The sequence below is a fragment of the Pelophylax lessonae genome, assembly GCF_965119305.1.
Source record: "Pelophylax lessonae genome assembly, chromosome: 11".
Taxonomy (NCBI): Eukaryota; Metazoa; Chordata; class Amphibia; order Anura; family Ranidae; genus Pelophylax; species Pelophylax lessonae.
In genome coordinates, this window is record NC_138778.1 from 225,142,398 (window position 1) to 225,163,595 (window position 21,198).

Below are 21,198 nucleotides of genomic sequence, written 5' to 3' on the forward strand. Positions count from 1 at the left end.
TCTTCCCGCTCCTGGAATCGCTGATTTATGTCTTGACTCTCTCTCATTTGCCCACGTTTCCCGCTAAGGTCCAGCAGTTGACACCCAATTCGCCTTTTTTTTTTTTTTTTTCATTATTCGTCTCAGGCGATTTCTCACCTGGTGTCTCTGCTCTTACTCCAGCTGCGGCCGTGATGTCTCCCTCAGGTTCTATGATGTTTAATATTGCTGAGATGTCTTATTGTCTAGTAATCTATGTGATATTGCATGCTTTAACCTATATGTATAGGTCTATATGGTTTTTTTTTCTTTTTTTTTTTTTGTTTTTACTGGTGCAGGGGGCTAGTCGTCTTGAGGTTTTGTTGTCTATGCTGAGCCTCCGGGCTGCTGATGCCCCACCGTTGAAATATCGGATATCGCTGGCTTATTACATCTCGTCATGGACAACAACCCTTCCAAGCCGGTAACGCTGTCTGTCCGATTGCTTTCTTGATGAGGAAAAAAGTGAAGTTTGCACTCCTTATGGTTTTCACACTTCCCTTAACTTCCCAGGCCCTTGTTGGGCTTTCACCCTTTGACTATTTTAGATTAGTGTTACTCTTTGATATGTTTGACATGCAACATACACAGAGGTTCTGTTATTCCCAACTGTGCGTCACACTGTGTTTCCAGGTACCTTTTTTTATTGCTACTCGACTCGCGGATCAGCCACTTGACTACGATCCCCCATGACGATAGTTTCATGGAACGTGAAAGGGCTTAGGTCTCCAAACAAAAGAATGGCGGTTCTCAGGCATCTTAAACGCCTGGGAGCCGACATTGCTGTCCTGCAGGAATCACATTTAGAAGCGAAGGATTTCCACCGTATGCAAAAACTCTGGGTGGGACACGTTTTTGGATCCCCCGCGGTGAAGGGCAAATCCGGGGTACTAATCTTGGTACACAAACATTTTGCAGCCACGGCCCAGCCCATTTATCAAGATAAGGAAGGTAGGGTAGCTGTTGTCCAATTCACTGCTGACCAACAAGACTGGGTCTTGGCAGGGGTCTATGCCCCCAATGTTCCCTCCCCTTCCTTTTTCCAAATGCTGACACAAATCCTGGCACCGCACTTACATCTCCCTTTACTAGTGGCAGGTGATTTCAATCAGCTTATGCAGCACACTGAAGATAAATCATATGCAGCCGGTGCTCCTCCCCCAAAACATCCTCACCACTCCTCCCTCTTATTGAATTTTACGGACAGTCTGCGACTCACGGACATTTGGCGCCTAAACAACCCAGATGGTAGAGAATTCTCCTTTTACTCCAACCCTCACCACACGCTCACGAGAATAGATTACATTTTCGTAAATCACCTTTTGCTCCCCTGTGCGGTCTCCCCGAAAATTCATGATATTGCGATATCTGATCATGCCCCAGTTTCAGTCGACCTCACCTTAGTTGCTGACAAACCGTCTCTTAGACTGTGGAGGTTCCCCTCTTATTTAGCCAAGGACCCTGGGGTTACCTCACTCGTCAGGGACACATGGCGGGATTTCTTGGCCACTAACGCCTCTCCGTCCACATCGCCAATACTCCTGTGGGAGGCTGGTAAAGCAGTACTCCGGGGTCGGATTATTTCTTATGCCTCAGCATACAAAAAGAATATAGCTAAGGCATTTAGAGAAGCCAGTGACACCTTACGTGAGGCACAGGCCAAGCTAAATAAATCTAACTCTATGCTTCATAGAGAAAAGTGGCGAGAGGCTAAGGCGGCCTTTGACGGGTGGGCTGAGACCAGGGAACTTTTATATAAGTCTCATCAAGACTGGAAGTATCATTCATTTGGCAACAAGCCAGGGAAACTGCTAGCCTCCCTCTGCAGAGGAACATTCACACCTACACATGTCACCCAGCTAAAAAACGCGGATGGTCAGATTGTGGAATCTCCAGAGGCAATCAATCAGACCTTCGAGGCCTTTTACAAAAAATTATACAGCTACGAACCGTACGACGAGGACGCAGCCTCGCAATGGCTCTCCTCAGTCACCCTCACCCAAGTCCCACGGGATCAATTAAATCTCCTTAACGCCCCCATCTCACTGGCAGAGATAACGAAATCCATCACACAATTGTCCTTAGGCAAGTCTCCCGGTCCGGACGGGTACACCCCAGAATTTTATAAACTAGCAGTAGATACGATTGCCCCCACTCTGCTGTCTGTGTTCAACCACATCATTCACGGCAATGCCTATTTACCAACGGGATATCAGGCGTATATTAAATTAATCTACAAGAAGGGTAAAGATCCTGTGGACCCAGGCTCCTACAGGCCAATCTCACTTCTTAATGTGGACTCCAAGCTATTATCCAAGATCATGGCTGATAGATTGGCCTCCATACTACCTTCTCTTGTACACCCGACCCAATCTGGTTTTGTTAAGGGAAGGTCGGCCACCTCCAATTTACGAAAGGTCCTGACAGCGCTAGAAATGTCAGAGGCAGACCCCCACAACCAAGCAGCCATAATAACACTCGATGCTGAAAAAGCATTCGACAATGTCAACATCCAATGGCTAGACAGAGTATTAGTGCACCTGGGCTTTTCTGGCCCTTTTCTTCATTTGATACGGACTATGTATGCCTCCCCCGAGGCACAGGTTGTGATAGCTGGTCATATTTCTCCTTCTTTCCGTTTGTTCAAAGGGACGCGCCAAGGCTGTCCATTGTCTCCTCTGCTCTTCAATCTAGCAGTAGAGCCACTCTCGAGATTAATGCTGTCGCATCCTGAGCTTCGGGGGATAAAAGTGGGCCCAGATGAATTGCGTACAGCGATGTTCGCAGACGACGTACTGATATTTACTTCCGACCCCGAACACGATCTACCCATAATACAGGGCGTTTTTGATACATACCGACGCTGCTCTGGCCTCCGCATCAACTTTTCCAAAAGCGAAATACTTCCTTTGAACTCCACGCGCACCCCCTCCTGGGCATCTGCCTCTCCTCTTAGAGTCACCTCCAGCCATATCACTTACTTGGGGGTCAAAATAGGGAGATTCCCATCCTCCCTTTACCACTTAAACTTCACCCCGACCATTGATAAAATGATTGCGGAACTTAAAAACTGGGCGAACCTTCCTTTGTCAGTTTCTGGCAGATGCTATCTATACAAAATGGCCACCTTTCCAAAACTCCTCTACCCTCTTCAAACTATCCCACTTCTACTCAAGCATTCCGATGTCCAACGTCTACACAAGGCAGTCACTTCCTCTATTTGGAGGGGCAAGAGACCCAGAATTGCACTAGCAAAGCTTCACTTGGCCAAGCAGGCAGGGGGACTAGATCTCCCCAATACGAGAATGTACAACATTGTGTGTCTCATGCGGGGTTGTCTAGATTGGCTGAGCCGTGAGTCGAGATACACCAACTTTACTTTAGAAACCCACATGGCCGCTCCGTACGACTTAGCAGCCTTGCTGCATTGTGGAACAGGGGATTTCCCAATACACTTGAGGCATAATCTCTTACTGAGAGATACGGTGGTGGCATGGAGGGAGGTGAGACGGCGACTTGGCACCCCCCAACGCCTTTCCCAATATTTGCCTATACATGGACACCCCATGTTTCCACAAGCCCAGCAATATACTGCATATGGGGATTGGACAAGGTGGGGGGTAAAACGGTTTGCGCAGTTATTTGATACTTCCACCGGACAACCTCTGTCCTTTACAGCCTTTTCCACTAAGTATAACATTCCTTCAAGTCATTATCTATATTATAGACAGTGCATCAGCTTTGTGAACTCCATTTATCTACCATCACAAGGACGTTTTAAACCCTCCCTAGTGGACTCCTGGCTGCAACACAATAAACACAAAATCTCTCACTTATACAAGCCCCTACATACGGAACTGTCCCAAGGACTTGCAACTACCGTAGCTAAATCTTGGAATAAAGTCCTCCACTCGGATGAAGCGCACCAAAAAATCCTATCAGGCTAACTTACCACCCGCAAATACATCGCTAATGAGTTCTGGAGGGAACAGCAATTTAAAATACTCCACAGAGCGTATATTCCTCATCTCCGATGGTCCCCGGATACTTTTCACCATCATTGTACGCATTGTAACGAACTCCACCCTTCTCTACTTCACAAGTTTTGGACCTGCCAGCCTATCTCCACCTTTTGGGACAAAACTCTGCGCTATGTACAACGTTATACTGGAATCCAACTCCCTAAGGATATTTACCTCCTACTGTTTGGATATACCAATCATAAGGCTTTGTCTATCCCGAAGAGCAGTTGGAAACACCTAACTGGCCACACGCCTTGGCTGATGACTTGTCTAATGATAGCGAGAAGGCTGATATTAAAACATTGGATGGAGGCGTCCCCCCCAACTCTTACAGAGTTAACGAATAGCCTACATATTCTCCGTGACATAGAAGCTACGGGCTTGCTCCTTCACCCCACGAACTCTGCCACCCATTTCACTAAGAAATGGTCTAGCTTCCCTCCCAGGAGGGTGGCTCCTTCCATAGCATCGACCTAAGACCCACTACACTACTACCTGCAAGTGAATGTGATTGAGGATAGCACTTGGTTTCCTAACTAGTGGTGTACCCACCCGAAACCGAGTGCTATCGATAATACCTCTGAAGGTGTCTTTTATGCTTGACTTTTTCATGTTTGCCCCTGTGACGCACAGTTTTCCCCCATATCCAGGTTACATATGTAGTATATGGCAAAGGACTTCTACTGTATGCCACAACCTTATTATCATTAACCTCTACCTTTCTCCTCCGTACCCGAATCCATTTCTCCCTCATACCTTTTCGCATCATCCCATTCACCCCCCCTCCCACCCTATCCTCCCTCCCCCCCCCCCTCCCCTCACCTCCCCCCCCCTCTCTACAACTCCTCCTTACCCGCCTGCTCCCTCCTTCTTATTCCCCTCCTGCCCCACCCCTCCCCCTTTTTATACCACTGAAAATTTCATATCATCCCACAGTTTCTTTGCAGTTCATTCTATGCTCTGAAGTTCCTCGTGATTCTATTACATTAATTGTGAACAATATTCTGGTCGCAATTACTTCTATGTTATCACATCATCTCTGTGGTTCAATTTTTGAAATTGTTTGTACAATGAGTTTTCTTGAACTTCAATAAAATGTTATAAAAAAAAAAAAAAACAATAGTAATTGCACTCACTTGTAGTAGAAAACAAACAGGCACATCATACAGTATAGCAATGGGGTAGACAGCCGTTGCCGCTGCAGCCTGGCTCCACGCCAGGACAGATAACTCCGGGAGTCTCCTTCACCGGGATCGAGTAGCCGGGTGCGTCGTATGGCCACGCCCCGACGCGTTTCGTCACTTCCGACTTAAGAAGGAAACATGCTGCTTTTGGGCTGGTTCTCTGCTAAAGGTAGAGGCCGACTTTGCCACATTGAGGGGCCAATGGACGGGGTCATGTATTGTAAAATCTTGTATGAGAACCTTCTTCCCTCAGCCAGAACACTGAAGATGGGTCATGGATGGGTCTTCCAGCATGACAATGACCAAAAACATACTGCCAAGGCAACAAAGGAGTGGCTCAAGAAGAAGCACATTAACATCATGGAGTGGCCTAGTCAGTCTCCAGACCTTAATCCTAAAGAAAATTTATGGAGGGAGCTGAAACTTCGAGTTGGCAAGCGTGAGCCAAGAAACCTTAAGGATTTAGAGAAGATCAGTAAAGAAGAGTGGACCAAAATCCTTCCTGAGATGTGTGCAAACCTGGTCATTAAGAAAAACGTCTTACCTCTGTGATTGCCAACAAGGGTTTCTTCGCAAAGTACTAAGTCATGTTTTGCTTGGGGGTCAAATACGTATTTTACTCACTGAACTGCAACTTAATTTATAGCATTTGTTTGATTCATTTTTACTGGATTTTTGGTTGATATTCTGTCTCTATCATTTAAAATGCACCTACGATAACAATTTATAGACCCTTCATTTCTTTGTAAGTGGGCAAACATTCAAAATCTGCAGGGGATCGAATAATTGTTTTCCCCACTGTAGAGGCATAGGGGAGGTCCATGTTCTCAATGTTATGACATATGGATCGGAAATATAGATACCCAATAAAAGAAAATATTGTAGCCAAGTGTAGAGCATTCCATATGAACACCTGACAGAGAGAGGACAATATTATCCAAGTATTTATCTTATAGCAATCGCATCATAAGAGAATCCATGTTCCATAGATGGATTACCTGTAGCTTAGCCTCACACCCTGCATCTGTCTTTCAGGTGAAGAGACTATAGGTGACACGTCTGTTTTCTCTGCAGTTTTTCGGAGGACACTGGAGCAGATGTTCAGTTTTGGAGGGATCCTGACAACAGATGAGATATCGGAGAACTTTGTCTCCATCTTTCTCTTCTATGGGTACCTGCGAAGATACCATGTAGTGGATCTGGAGAAACACTTTGCTGCACTGACCAGAGAAGGTAAAAAAATCATCCTTTGGTATATTGTAGAAGGCGGCCGGGGCGGCATGCTTCCAGCTCCTTATACCAGGAGGAAATGGAGTACAATTTCTAAAGGGACCCTTACATATTAAAAAGATAGGTATAGGGGGTATATTGTGTTGCTAATTGCACACAGATGTTGGCTATAAAGAGGCTCTGTCACAGGGGTGGTGTTGTCCAAGGTGGTTTAGAAATAGAATGAAGTCATTAAAAGGGTAAGTTGACCTTTTCATGAAAAATGAGAAGGTGATCTGCTTCCAAATTTCAGAGCCATCCCTCCAATGGCAAGCTCTCATTAGTGAGCGCCACAGCGTAACCACGCTAACCAATTAGAAGTGGTTCTTTCTTCTGGGTCACTTTACTAGGAGCCACTAGGTGCAGTGGGATCCAGAGAGGTGATTTTTGGCAGAGTATCTGATATACCAGTGATGGTCAACTTACTTGATAAAAATGTGGACCACGTCATTGCCAAGGGGATTTCACATAATATGCAGTGAATATATTGCTAGAGTAAGCTGAAGGAGACTGCAACCATGTAACAGCAGATGGTCAGAGACTGCAGAAGTGGTACGTGAGATGGTCAGAGACTGCAGAAGTGGTACGTGAGATGGTCAGAGACTGCAGAGGTGGTATGTGAGATGGTCAGAGACTGCAGAGGTGGTGCAGGGGATGTTCAGAAACTGAAGATGTGGTACATGAGATGTTCAGAAACTGCAGTGGTGGTACAGGAGATGGTCAGAGACTGCAGAGGTGGTGCAGGAGATGTTCAGAAACTGAAGATGTGGTACATGAGATGGTCAGAGACTGCAGAGGTGGTACGTGAGATGGTCAGAGACTGAAGAGGTGGTACGTGAGATGGTCAGAGACTGCAGAGGTGGTGCAAAGGATGTTCAGAAACTGAAGATGTGGTACAGGGGTTGTTCAGAAACTGCAGAGGTGGTACAGGAGATGTTCAGAAACTGCAGAGGTGGTACAGGAGATAGTCAGAAACTGCAGATGTGGTACATGAGATGTTCAGAAACTGCAGAGGTGGTGCAGGAGATGGTCAGAGACTGCAGAGGTGGTGCAGAAAACGGTCAGAGACTGCAGATGTGGTACAGGAGATGGTCAGAGACTGCAGAGGTAGTACATGAGATGGTCAGAGACTTCTGAGGTGGTACAGGAGATGTTCAGAAACAGAAGAGGTGGTACAGGAGATGTTCAAAAACTGCAGAGGTGGTACAGGAGATGTTCAGAAACTGCAGAGGTGGTACAGGAGATAGTCAGAAACTGCAGATGTGGTACATGAGATGTTCCGAATCTGCAGAGGTGGTGCAGGAGATGGTCAGAAACTGAAGATGTGGTACATGAGATGGTTATAGACTGCAGAGGTGGTACATGAGATGCTCAGAGACTGCAGAGGTGGTACATGAGATGCTCAGAGACTGCAGAGGAGGTACATGAGATAGTCAGAGACTACAGAGGTGGTACATGAGATGGTCAGTACATGAGATGGTCAGAGACTGCAGAGGTGGTACATGAGATAGTCAGAGACTGCAGAGGTGAACAATGCAGATTTAAAAGGATATTAGTTTGAAAGAAATAAACCAAGCCAAACTGTTAAAAGCCAATCTATAGAATATTTTTCCTTCACTGGCTTGAGTAGGCACCAAACAGACCACTGTGTACGGGGTCGTGAAGGCTGCACAATGAGTGACAAAAGGCTGCAGGTAGCAGCAGAGTGATAATATAGATTTAGAGATAAACTAATATAATAAACAAGAAACATTGGCATGGTAAAGGTTGCTGCAGTCTGGCTGGGATGGGTGGTCCTAAAGAATTTTCAAACTTTGTGTTCCTGTGACTCAAAAACTTTGCGGAATCTCAGAGAAGAGCAGAATTTAATAATTTGGTGTCTGTTTTGTTTTTACTTACAAGTCTTTTATTTATATACTTCTGTCACTGCAGTCATGCTGATAGGGGATCTACAACTCCCTGGGAGGCTGAAGAAGATAAAAAAACTGAAGACGAAGCAGATCGCTCGTCTCCAGCCTTTGCCGCAGTTCCTCCAGCTGGTCGCCATCTTCCAGATAGACGAAAATCTCAAGCTGTGCAAAACCACCACCAACTTCTTCTACCGTGCGTCTTCCAACAAACATTTCAAGCAAAAGGTAAGAACAGGGAGGGCTGCCTTGTTATAAGGAACTGCTATGCTGTCATGCTACAAGGGACTGATATGTTATAAAGTAGGGGCGTAACTAGAACCTTCAGGGCTCCAGTGCAAGAAACTACGAAGGGGCCCTTCCCTACAGATCCAGGGCCCTTCTCATTGATCCTGGGGCCTTTTACTCCCACTGCAGGACCCTTTATTACGGTCCCACAGCGGGACTCTTTCTTATATCTGCCCCCCATGGTGGTGGAATGTCAGGGCCTGGTCGCAATTTTCGACCTTTGAGACCCTGGTAGTTCCGCCACTGGTGTCAGTAGTTATTTTTTTTTATTATTATTTTTTACCTTTATTTTTTTACAATTAAATTTTTTTATATTTTTTACAATTTTTTTTAGGAGCCCCATCAGGGGGCTTTGGTAAAATATCAGGAGTTCAAAAATACCTCAGCTTACTATGCTTTAGTTATGAATGGACAAAGTCAGGAATTGGTACAGATCACTGACTGTCTATTCAGACAAGTAGGAGCCGGTACACTACATACATACAGTATTTACTAGCTCCCATTCCCCGCAGTATCCGGCGGGAAAGGGGAGGGGGAAGCCAGAGGGCACTGCGGGAAGCAAGAGGGCACACAGGGGCCCAGGGACAGCAGGACCTGGATAGGAGGGGAAGCTTATAGAAGAACCGATCCCCTCCATTTTCATCCTGCAGCCACTGAATGCCTGAACCGATCCCCTCCATTTTCATCCTGCAGCCGCTGAATTCCTGAACTGATCCCCTCCATTTTCATCCTGCAGCCGCTGAATGCCTGAACCAATCCCCTCCATTTTCATCCTGCAGCCGCTGAATGCCTGAACCGATCCCCTCCATTTTCATCCTGCAGCCGCTGAATGCCTGAACCGATCCCCTCCATTTTCATCCTGCAGCCACTGAATGCCTGTGGGAGGGAGACAAAAAGAAAAAGCAGGCTTTTAGTGGCTGCAGGTGGAAAATGAAGGGGAATCGGTTTTTCTATAAACTCCGGCCCATGCTGCCCCTTCTATCCAGGTTTTACAGTGAGACCACATGGGCCCCCTTGAGCATGTGGCCGGGTCGCAATTGCGACCCCTGCAACCCCTGTAGGTACACCCCTGTTATAAAGAGAGCTGCCGTATTTCAAGAGAGTGGTACATAGGGCAGGAGATGGTCGTGTTTGAGGGAAACAGTAACAGAGACTGTCTGGTTAGATCCAGCTGCATGTTAGACAGTTGGAGCTTTCTTCCAAGTTACAGAATACTTCCAGAGATGGTTGTCAAGTTATAAACGACTGCTAGAGCCTCTCTCCTATAAGATATTGAGAGGTTAATGTCAAGCTGCAACTTAGCAAGTCAAGCTTCATTGTCCACTAAGTATGGTAAATACCAACTCCAGGCAAAGCATTTATGTGTAATGTATGGAAGGGTTAGAATTGGTTTTATTAATGGGGTAGATTTCCCATTACTTCCTGTTTTTATGTATGCATGTCACAGGTACATAAAGAAAAATCTCTCAAAATAAGACAGAGAGCTTTGTGAGGTTCAGATTGCTGACTATATCCTTCTATCCTGGTGACCCCTGTTACCCTAATTTCTTATCCTGGTGTAAGGGCAACAGGAAGTGAGGAAAAAGCTTCCCAGTGAGGTCACAAATGGCAGTTATAACCCAACAGAAGCCTCAACTCTTCCCCACTCTATCACCAATGTAAAAAAAAAAAGCTTCAATTACATAGGGCACTAGTTACAAACAAGAACCCCATATCCAAACATTACTTTATATGAAGTAATTATATGTGCCTGGCAGACCAAAGAAGATTCACCGTGACTACTATAGGTTCTGTAGTCTTTACCCATATGGAGAATCTTGGGTGACTGATGCCAAAAGACTGGTTAGATCTACAATCTTCAGTGGCATCACTATGGGGGTGCGGGGGGTGAGGACCGCATCTGTGTGACACCAGCTAGAGGGGTCACACCATCAAGTAGGAGGGGGGGTTGATTTGACACCATGTTTTACTGTGGAGGGGGTGACACCATGCTTTACCGGGGAGGGGGGCAAGGAATGGTCAGAGTACAAGCTATTGGGATTTTAGCCCAGGTATATCTTTTCTCTGTTGTAACACAGGTCCGTAACCAGACCTGAACCTAGTCGATCTCCCCCAGCTTGTGTCTCTATACCCCAGGTTGGCATGGTGTTCACCGTAGCATTTGCAGTGGCAAAGCAGAGTAGGACTGGCCATATGAGGGATTATTTTGACGCAGTTGGCCGGCTTAAAGAGGAGTTCCAGCCTGCCTGGAGGAAAAAAAATTAAATTTAGCAGCTACAAATGCTGTAGCTGCTGACTTTTAATATAAGGACACTTACCTGTCCAGGGATCCCGCAATGTCGGCACCCGGCAGGCATCGGCATCTTCACTAAGGGAAACAGGAAGTGAAGCCTTGCGGCTTCACAACCTGTTTCCTACTGTACATGCGCGAGTCGCGGTTTGTGTATCTCCCAGAAGGCAGCAAAGGGGGTGTGCACAACGATTGTGGCGATCTTACCCAGAAGTGGAATCGGGTACCTGGTTTTGACAGGTATCCGCTCCCCCCTCTGAAAGGTGGCTGTGGAGTGGGGGAGGAAGAAAACAAGCGGGGCTTCCCCTTTTGGGTGGAGCTCCGCTTTAAGCATGTATTTAAAAAACGAAATATCCCTGTGTTTCATTGAATAGTTTGCTGGAGGGTGTGAGAGGTCCATCCAGAATTTGTAGGGGAATAGTCAATGACACCATGGTTTACCGTGGGGGGGGGTTGACACCAACCCTAGTGAGGTCACTGACCATCTTTGATCTACTGACAGATCACATGATTGGCACCTCAATCGTTATTACAGCACAATGTTATTATTATACAACATTATATATATAATTTCTCAACTTTCCCGGATTGCACCCGTGGTTTCATGTAAAGTCCCGATCTCCCCTGATTTTAATTTCATTGTTTTAGGGATGGAGGTGTATGACCCTATCTTGTCATGTCCTCATTAAAGTCCCAACTAAGTTCCCCCCCCCTTTTTTAATATATACTGTATATGTAACAAATCTTCTTTTCCTCCTCCAGGCTTTGCTTTACTACACTGAACTTTTATCTGACGGAGATCCCAACCTACAGAGATCTGCCTGTCTGGCCCTCAAACATCTCAATGTAAGTGCCCATCCCTACCGCCACACGGTGCAACACTTGGGTGAGCTGAGCATATAGGGTGGGGTCATTTCTAACCTCGAGGCCTCATGTATACTTTGTAAGGCATCACAGAATAAATCTCGGAGGGCGGGGGCCGGGGAAGTTGGGTTGTCACTGGCCCTTACCTTAAAGTGACTCTGTGGCTAAAACAATAATGGAACTACGTGCCCTGCAAAGAAAATACATCTGCCATTGATCTCGGCTGCAGTAAAGGGGAGTCACTAACGGAAGATTCTTCAGAACCCAACACTTCTGGGAGTGTCGCATTCGCTGTTTCCTGCTGCACTCTGTGGTTTGACCCGCTGGCACCTACATGACTACTGTGTCCTTTAGTGGAATGAAGACCAATGGGAGGAACCACTGAGCCCAGCAGGGGAAAAGGAAATAGTTACACCCAGAAGTAACATATACAGATACTCTTAGAAGCCCTTGAGGCTTATTTATCTCTTTATTCTGGAGGCCGGCAGCTCATGTGGTCACCCCTCCTTATATTGAAGTGAATATGGAAGTGATTGCTGTTTTTTTACTCTTTGAAATGTTTCCTATGTTTGTCAGCCGAGGTCATTTACTATGGTCCTTTGTGCATCGTAAACAGATTCAAAGACACATGAGAGAAAATATCTAAAGGAAATGCTGTTCATGTTTCTGTCAGCCAATCAAGTTTTCCCTTTATTTTCTGCCTGATTGGGACACATTAATTGAAGAACCTCATTGGTTGATTGGGGCAGTAGAATTCTCCTTCAGATGTGCAGTCAGTCTTATAATACCGGATGCCTGACGTCTAGGTGTCTTGCAGGGGACGGCCAGCATTGACCAGATTGCCTGTTTGTGTCAGTCGGAAGCGGAGGAAGTCAGGAACACCGCCAGGGAGACCATTGTGTCCTTCGGTAAGTCAACAAAATGAATTGTGAGAGATAAGAGATGTTCTTAAAGCCCACACTGGAATTGCTTTCATCAGCTCCACCCAAAACCATTTCCTGTTTTGCTAGATGCTGGAGAGTAAAGCCATATAACTGTGTGTGCGTATATATATATATATATATATATATATATATATATATATATATATATATATATTATATAAATATACACACACACACACGCATATACAGGGCTTTTTTTCTCAGAAAATAGGTGCAGGAATTCAACCACGACCCCCCAAATTTCACTAACAGTGGCAGGGTCCTAAAAGGGCATTAAATACCAGGAGTGCATTACATACAGAGTTACTTCAGTGGTACATGCGGAGTTCAGGAATGCATTATGTGCAGAGTTCAGGGATGCGCTATGTGCAGAGTTCAGGGATGCATTATGTACAGAGTGCAGAGTTCAGGGATGCATTAAGTGCAGAGTTCAGGGGTTCCCTGCATACAGAATGCAGAGTTCAGGGGTGAGCTACACACAGAGTGCAGAGTTCAGCCTTCTTCCACAGCTGCTTGCCTCTACATTCCCTATCCACATGTCACTTTCACCCCTCTTCAGCTCTGATCTCTGCATTTAACCACTGCCACTGAGGAGGCAGGCGACATTGATGAGCAATGATAGGTGGCACTGATAGGCAGGGCTGATAGGAGGCACTGATGGGCACTGATAGCTGAGATTGAAGAGCACTGATAGGTGGCATTGATGAGCACTGATAGGTGGCATTGATGAGCACTGACAGGAGCCATTCATGGGCATTGAGCACTGATAGGTGCCACTGATAGGCGGCATTGATGAGCATTGATAGGCTGCACAGGAGGAGAGAGGTGGGGGGGGGGGGGGAGAGCAGATCAGCGCTCTCCTCTCCCATCCAGCTCAGAGCCCTGCTGAGTGCCGAGGAGGCAGGCTGCATTGATAAGCAATGATAGGTGCAACTGATAGGAGGCACTAATAGGTACTGATAGCTGGGATTGAAGAGCACTGATAGGCGGCACTGATATCTGGGATTGAAGAGCACTGATTGGCGCCACTGATAGCTGGGATTGAAGAGCACTGATAGGCGCCACTGATGGGCATTGATGAGCACTGATAGGTGGCATTGGTGATCACTTATAGGTGTCACTAATGGGCTTTGAGCACTGATAGATGGCATTAATGAGCACTGATAGGCAGCATTGCTAGGCTGCACTGATGATCAGGGCACTGATTATCCGTGTAAACAATGCACTGTTATTCTTGCCGTTTAATAGCTACCCTTTCCTCAGACAGACACACTGTGGGAGAAAAGGGCTGCCGATAAACAGTAAGTCTGTTTATATGTGATCAGCTGATCACATGGTAAAGGGCTGCTGTGATTCACCCTTTACCGTGATCTGTGATAATCTAAAGGGCAAAGCAGTGACAGAGTGGCACGCAGGAGGCAGGGTTCTGGGAGGATGTCAATGGACACCCTCCCAAAATGAAAAGCCTGGGGCTTGGATAGAAAGGTTGGGGGGGGGGGGTTGTCAGGGGGAACCATCATGGTTTCTTGCATCGGGGCCTTGAAGGTTCGAGTTATGCCTCTGAATACTCTTTTATTCCCATTACCCCTGTTAGAGTGAGTGTTTGTAAAGATTAGCAGATTATTTCTCCCCATTTCTCTGTGCTTAAATCAGTGGCGTACCTAGAGCATTTGGCACCCGGGGCGGATCCTATATCTGGCACCCCCCCACTTTAAAATGTAAAAACACCCACAAAAATTTGTAATGATTTCAAGAATATTTACTGCACAAATTTCACAGCCCCCCATCACAGTGCCCCTTGCAGTCTGCCCCCCGTCTCTCTAATCACAGTTCCCCCTTTTGCACTCTCTGCCTCCCCTGCACAGTCCTACCTTCAGCATAAACCGATAGCTAATACTATTATCAATGTGTTTAAGTTTGAGTAAGAGATTGGAGACATGCTAAAGAAGATGGTCAGAGACTGCGGACATGGTAGAGGAGATAGAGACTGAGGACATGATACAAGAGATGGTCAGAGACTACAGACCTAATACAAGAGAAATCAGAGACTGAGGACATGATACAGGAGATGGTCAGAGACTGAGGACATGATACAGGAGATGGTTGGTCAGAGACTGAGGACATGATACAAGAGATGGTCAGAGACTACGGACCTAATACAAGAGAAATCAGAGACTGAGGAAATGATACAAGAGATGGTCAGAGACGGAGGACATGATACAAGAGATGGTCAGAGACTACAGACATGATACAGGAGATGGTCAGAGACTGCGGACATGATACAGGAGATGGTCAGAGACTGCGGACATGATACAGGAGATGGTCAGAGACTGCGGACATGATACAGGAGATGGTCAGAAACTGAGGACATGATACAAGAGATGGTCAGAGACTGCGGACATGATACAGGAGATGGTCAGAGACTGCGGACATGATACCGGAGATGGACAGAGACTGCGGACATGATACAAGAGATGGTCAGAGACTGAGGACATGATACAAGAGATGGTCAGAGACTGAGGACATGATACAAGAGATGGTCAGAGACTACAGACATGATACAAGAGATGGTCAGAGACTGCAGACATGATAGAAGAGCACTAGGGGGGCCAGAGAGCACAGGGCAAGCAGAGAGCACTGAAGGGCGCGCGGGGGGGGGGGGGGGGGCTGGAGAGAATTAAGAGGGGTTTGAAAAGCATTGCAGGGGGTGGAGAGCACTGGGGGGACAGGGAAAACCAGGGGGATGGAGAGCACTGGGGGGAACTGGAGCTCACTGAGGGGGGAGCCAGGAAGCACAGGGGGGGTGGAGAGCACTGGGGGAGCCAGAGAGCATAGGGGGGGGGGAGATGAAAAGCACTGTGGGGAGCTGAAGAGCACCGGGGGGGGCCTAAAGAGCATGGGGGGGAAGAGCACTAAGGGGTTAAGAGCATGAGGGGGGTGTTAAGAGCACTGGGGGGGGGTTAAGAGCAGGGGGGTGTTAAGAGCAGGGGGGGTGTAAAGAGCACTGGGGGGGTGTTAAGAGCCGGGGTGTGTGTTAAGAGCAGGGGGGTGTTAAGAGCACTAGGGGGCCAGAAGGTTGTATAGGAGGGGGATGGGACAGCTGCATATAGATGATTTGATCTTTACATATTCCTCCTGCAGCCGCTGAATGACTGCAGGAGGGAGAGGAGAATCAGCCATTTAGCGGCGGCAGAAGGAATACAGAAAGATGAATCCCTCTATATGCAGCTGCTCCATCCCCTCTCCTGTCCAGTCACACACAGGAGGCTGCTCACCTTCTTCCCGCCGCCCCCGCGAGCAGCGCGGATAGAAGGTGCTGCCGCTGCAGCTGCCTTCAGATTGAAATGCGGGCCAGCCTGACGGCCCCCCAGTGCGTGGCACCCGGGGAGGGCCCCCCAGTGCGTGGCATCCGGCCCCCCCCCCCCCGTTAGTACGCCACTGGCTTAAATATATCCTTGCTGCTACATTTTTCAAAATATAAAATCTTGATGTATATGCAAAGAAAAAAAAAAATGGGAAGAAGAAACAGACGAAAGGGGTGTAATTGCGCCTCCTGGAGGACAATTTAATTTCCAGCGTCATTTTCCTAAAAAATTATTTGTTACATCAGGTTTTAAGAAGTCAAAAAAAAATGGGCAGAAAGTCTTTATAAGCTGATAACTTTGGTCAAACCGTGCTGTAATATTTCACGCAGTATAACAGAATTCACCCGGGACAGTAATACTAATAAACAAAACTCCCGAACAGGAAACATTGAGCAGAATATTCATAATGTAAACCTTCAAGATAGTGCAGCGTTATTATTTCTTTAAGTGCTAGTGCTAAATTATAAACTTCCACATATATACCACACAATTATTTATCTAAAGTGCAAGTGAAAAATAATATTGAAGTGTTTCCTGATATTCCATTCAATCAATAGAATTGTCAATAGCGTGAAAAAAAAAAGCATATGTGCCGATTAATAGCAAAACAGTCTCTTAAAAATGTCAATTAACCGCTTGCCGACCGCCGCAAGTATATATATATACTGCGGCGGTCAGCCCCGTGCAGACAAAGTGACGTACCTGTAGGTCACTCGCCTATGAGCCAATAGGGGGCGAGCACGCGCCGCCCCCGCTCGTTCACGGACCCCCCTGCGCGAGTGACCGGCGGACCCGATGTCCGCCGGTCACTCACGATCGTCAGTTACAGAGGGAGAAAGGCAGGCGGCTAATGTAAACACAGCCACCTGTCATTCTCCCCTGTGTAACAGCAGAGATCATACGGTCCTGCTATTTAGGATCGTAGATCTCTGCTGTTACACAAACAGCCACATCCCTGCACAATAAGAATCACGCCCCTAGGGACACACGTAACCCCTCCTTCTCCAATAAAGTTAACCTCTTCCCTGCCAGTGTCATTTTTACAGTAACAGTGCATATGTATATCACTGATTACTGTAGTAATGTCACTGGTACCCCCAAAAGTGTCAAAAATGTCAGTCAAGGGTCCGGAGGGGAAATTTGGGGATGTGTGCTAGGGGTAGTGAATTGAGGGGATTTGTGTTGGGAGGGGAGGTGAGCGAAGAAGATTTGTGTTAGGAGGGGGAACTTTGGGGGGTTTGTGCTAGAAAGATAATATAGTAGGGAGGAGAGGATTTGTGCTAGCAGGGATGATTGGCGGTATTTGTGTTAGGAGGGGAAATTTTGGGGGGATTTGTGCTAGGAGGGGACATTTTTGGGGGGATTTGTGCTAGGAGGGGACATTTTGGGGGGATTTGTGCTGGAAGGAGGGGGTTGGAGTGGGGGGAAGAGGATTTGTGCACAGAGGGCAAGTTTGAGGGGTAGGGGATTTGTGCTAGGAAGGGGAATTTTTTTCTGGGGGTGGGGGGGCTGGATTTATGCTGCAGGCATATGGAGAATGAGAGGATTTGTGCTGGGTAGGGGATTTCAGCAGGGAGCGGATACTTAGGGGGTAAGTATTAAGATTAGTGCTAGATTTTTTTTTGGGCGGGGGGGGGGGGGTTGCTGACACAATGTTCATACATCTGGGGGGCAATTTGGCATGTTCGCCCTGGGCTCTAGATGACCTTGTCCCAGGACTGTGTGTGTAGCATCAACACTTCTTCCAGACATATGAGGCTCAATGATGTTCCACAGGTTTCTAACTAGTGATCTTCTTTCAGGTCAGCGAGGACGACAGGTCTTCAGGAAGACGGACAAGATCTGCCGTGAGCTCCAGGAGACGTTGACGCTGGACGACGAAATAGAGATCACCGTGTTCTGAAAAAGACTGTATATACATTTCCAGATATTTCCCGAACGATTGTATATTGTCACTCCACACTCGCCGCACAAATATTGTATTTTTCCACGTTGGCTTTACATATCGGACTTATAAAAAGACATTTCGGGTTTGGAAGATCCATCCTGATGAGGCTCTCCATTTCCTCCTAGCCTTTTGGTTCCTCAGCAGTTCCTTCATGGCCAAAATCTGGCCAGGGGCTACCCTCGTTGGGTGCATAGGACTTTGTGTTACACCCCTGCTGGACCACTCCCGTTCCTCTAATGAAGAGCCATCTTCTGCTAAGCCTCCCCCCTTCATGACAACCCAAGAAGAAAATTCCCTGCCTAGCTGTTATTTGCTCAAATCGCAAAGACCCAAAGAGGAACTTCAGTTTGATTTTTCTTTTTCAGCAAATACTGGAGCTGCTGACTTTTAGAAATCAGGTACTCTGGTTCCGGCACTGTCTTCCTGCAGCCAGTTCTTACCGATGTGCCACCATGTTGGATAAGGGAGCCAGCTGTGGCTTCCTGAGGAAACCACAGCCAGATCCCCAATGTGCTTGTGCAACCTTGCTTAGCGCTTTGTGAATGGTCCTGCAGCCTCCTGGGACCTGTGATGTGTCCCAGGAGGCAGCGGGAGGGCGGAGCTAGGGATACCATCCTTGCCTGGGCATAGATTGAGGAAGTGTCCCAGGAGGCTGTGGGAGGGCAGAACAAGGGATACAATCCTCGCCTGGGCAAGGATTGAGAAAGTGTCCCAGGAGGCTGCGGGAGGGCGGAACAAGGGATACCATCCTCGCCTGGGCATAGATTGAGGAAGTGTCCCAGGAGGCTGCAGGAGGGCGGAACAAGGGATACAATCCTCGCCTGGGCATAGATTGAGGAAGTGTCCCAGGAGGCTGCGTGAGGGCGGAACAAGGGATACCATCCTCGCCTGGGCATAGATTGAGGAAGTGTCCCAGGAGGCTGCAAAAGGGCGGAACAAGGGATACAATCCTCGCCTGTGCATAGATTGAGGAAGTGTCCCAGGAGGCTGCGGGAGGGCAGAACAAGGGATACCATCCTCGCCTGGGCATAGATTGAGGAAGTGTCCCAGGAGGCTGCGGGAGGGCAGAGGGCGGAGCAAGGGATACCATCCTGGGGAAGGATTGAGGAAGTGGGAGTAAGTACCAAAAAATGAATTGGTATTTGACCCCCCCCTAAAAAAAAAATTAAAAACCTGTAACCTGATACTGGCTGGGGGGAGGGAGTGAACCAGCAGGGAGGGCTTTACTTTTTTAAGTGAAGTTCTGTTTAAAGCTGAACTCCAGGCTGAGCGCTAAATACACAGAATTACACATGATGGAGTTACACAGAGGATTACACAGCTGTGTCACACAGGACAGCCCTGTCTGGCAGGACAGGAGAGTTGATTTTTCTCTGCTGCAGTTTCACCTTCACTTACAGATCTCTTTCCCACCCTGTTGATGGGCTTATCTGCCTGTTTACTCTGCTTTCTCCTTTCTTCTTGCACTGCAGCGCAACTGATTGGCTGCTTCTCCCTCCCCCAGTCTGGGCTCTACTGTACAGGGATTGTAAGAGGCTGATACCAAGTCAAATTCAGGTACCTGCACTGCATATATATATATATATATATATATATATATATATGTGTGTACATTTAATGATATATTAATGAAGACAGAGCTGCATTAATGAGTTCCCAACCACCCACCACATATACTGCAGCAGGGTGGCCGCTCTGCACCAGATCACATACCTACGTGATCTGACACTTTCGGGTCTGGGGCACGTGCTGCCAGCGACCTGCTCAGCAGGTACCAGGGTCCGATGTCTTCCATCACCTGGCTCCTGGGAGCTTACAATCTAATGGGGAGGGGCTGGTGAAACAAAAGGTAATAACTGTGAGGGATGGCCCGATGAGTGAAGTAGAAGATTCAGTTGTTCGCTGAAAACAGGGTAGGCCTCCCTGAAGGGATGAGTTTTCAGGGATCGCCTAAAAGTGGACAGAGTAGGAGATAACAGGACATATTGGGATAGTGAGTTCCAGAGGATGGGAGAGGCTTTGGATGAGTCCTGGAGATGAGCATGTGAGGAGGAGACGAAGGAGCTAGAGAGCGGGAGGACAAGTTGGGAGATAAGATTTGTGATGTAGCTCTGGTTAGAATTCTAAATGGCTTTGTATGTTAATTGTTAATGTTTTGAAGTTAATTTGTTGGGCAATGGGAAGCCAGTGGAGAGATCTGACACTTTCGGGTCTGCAGCAGGCATGACCTGCTCAGCGGGTACCACAGTCCGATGTCTGCCGGCACCTGGCGATGGTACAGGTCACAGGCAGAACTACGGAAACCAAGCAGATTGTCGTTCTGTTAGAAGGGAAGGTACTAATCCTGTGTTTCTGCAGGAACACGGATCTTTGCCTTCCCCTAGTCAAAGCACCTCCCCAACAGTGAGTAAGCACAACCTAGGCATACATTTAAAGTGGTTGTTAACCCACTGTACTATGATCATGCCATCCCTTCTGGTATATAACGCTATGTGTCCCTGTGCTATATAAAGAAAAAAAATTACAGATTATACCTTATATCAGAGCGTCTCCCGACCCTCGCGTGACTCCTCAGCTCTCTCCTCTGCCCAGCTGACAGCTATAGCGGGCGGAGCACTCTCAGGAGGAGAGAGTAGACAGATTCGAGGAGTCACGTGAGTGCCAGAAGACGCTCTGAGATAAGGTATAATCTGCTTCTTTTTTTATATATAGCACAGGCACAGAGACACATAGCGTTATATAACAGAGGGGATGGCATGATCATAGTATAGATATGAGAGAAGCAGGAGGGGAGGTTCGTGGAGTGGACAGAGCTGACAGGCAGGAAGGGGAGGGGGAAGGAGAACAGAGGAGGACACAAGAGAGGAGAGCTGCGGATGATGGAGGCACGTAAACTGACAATGGTGTCAGGGCTCAGCAGCCACGATAAACCGTGGTCAGTTTACATGGGGGGAGGGGGTATAGCCAAGCAGGATCAGCCAGGTATTTCAGGTGATACAGTGGGCCAAATTACAGGGTAACAAACACTTTAACCCTTTGATCACGCCTGATGTTAACCCCTTCCCAGCCAGTGTTGTTAGTACAGTGACAGTGCATATT

The 21,198-nt window shown here is 47.3% G+C and overlaps 2 protein-coding genes across 2 annotated transcripts in view; one reads left to right on the forward strand and one right to left on the reverse strand.

Annotated features, from left to right (window-relative positions):
- Positions 1-18,241, forward strand: part of RIPOR3 (RIPOR family member 3) — a 265,471-nt gene extending 247,230 nt beyond the window's left edge. The window contains exons 18-22 of the mRNA XM_082272182.1: positions 6,299-6,457; positions 8,426-8,628; positions 11,741-11,824; positions 12,660-12,750; positions 17,954-18,241. Coding sequence (XP_082128308.1) covers positions 6,299-6,457; positions 8,426-8,628; positions 11,741-11,824; positions 12,660-12,750; positions 17,954-18,054 — 638 coding nt within the window. The 3' untranslated portion in view covers positions 18,055-18,241. The remainder of the gene's footprint in view (positions 1-6,298; positions 6,458-8,425; positions 8,629-11,740; positions 11,825-12,659; positions 12,751-17,953) is intronic.
- Positions 1-21,198, reverse strand: part of BCAS4 (breast carcinoma amplified sequence 4) — a 1,047,728-nt gene that overhangs the window by 728,695 nt on the left and 297,835 nt on the right. The gene's annotated exons all lie outside the window — the stretch shown is intronic.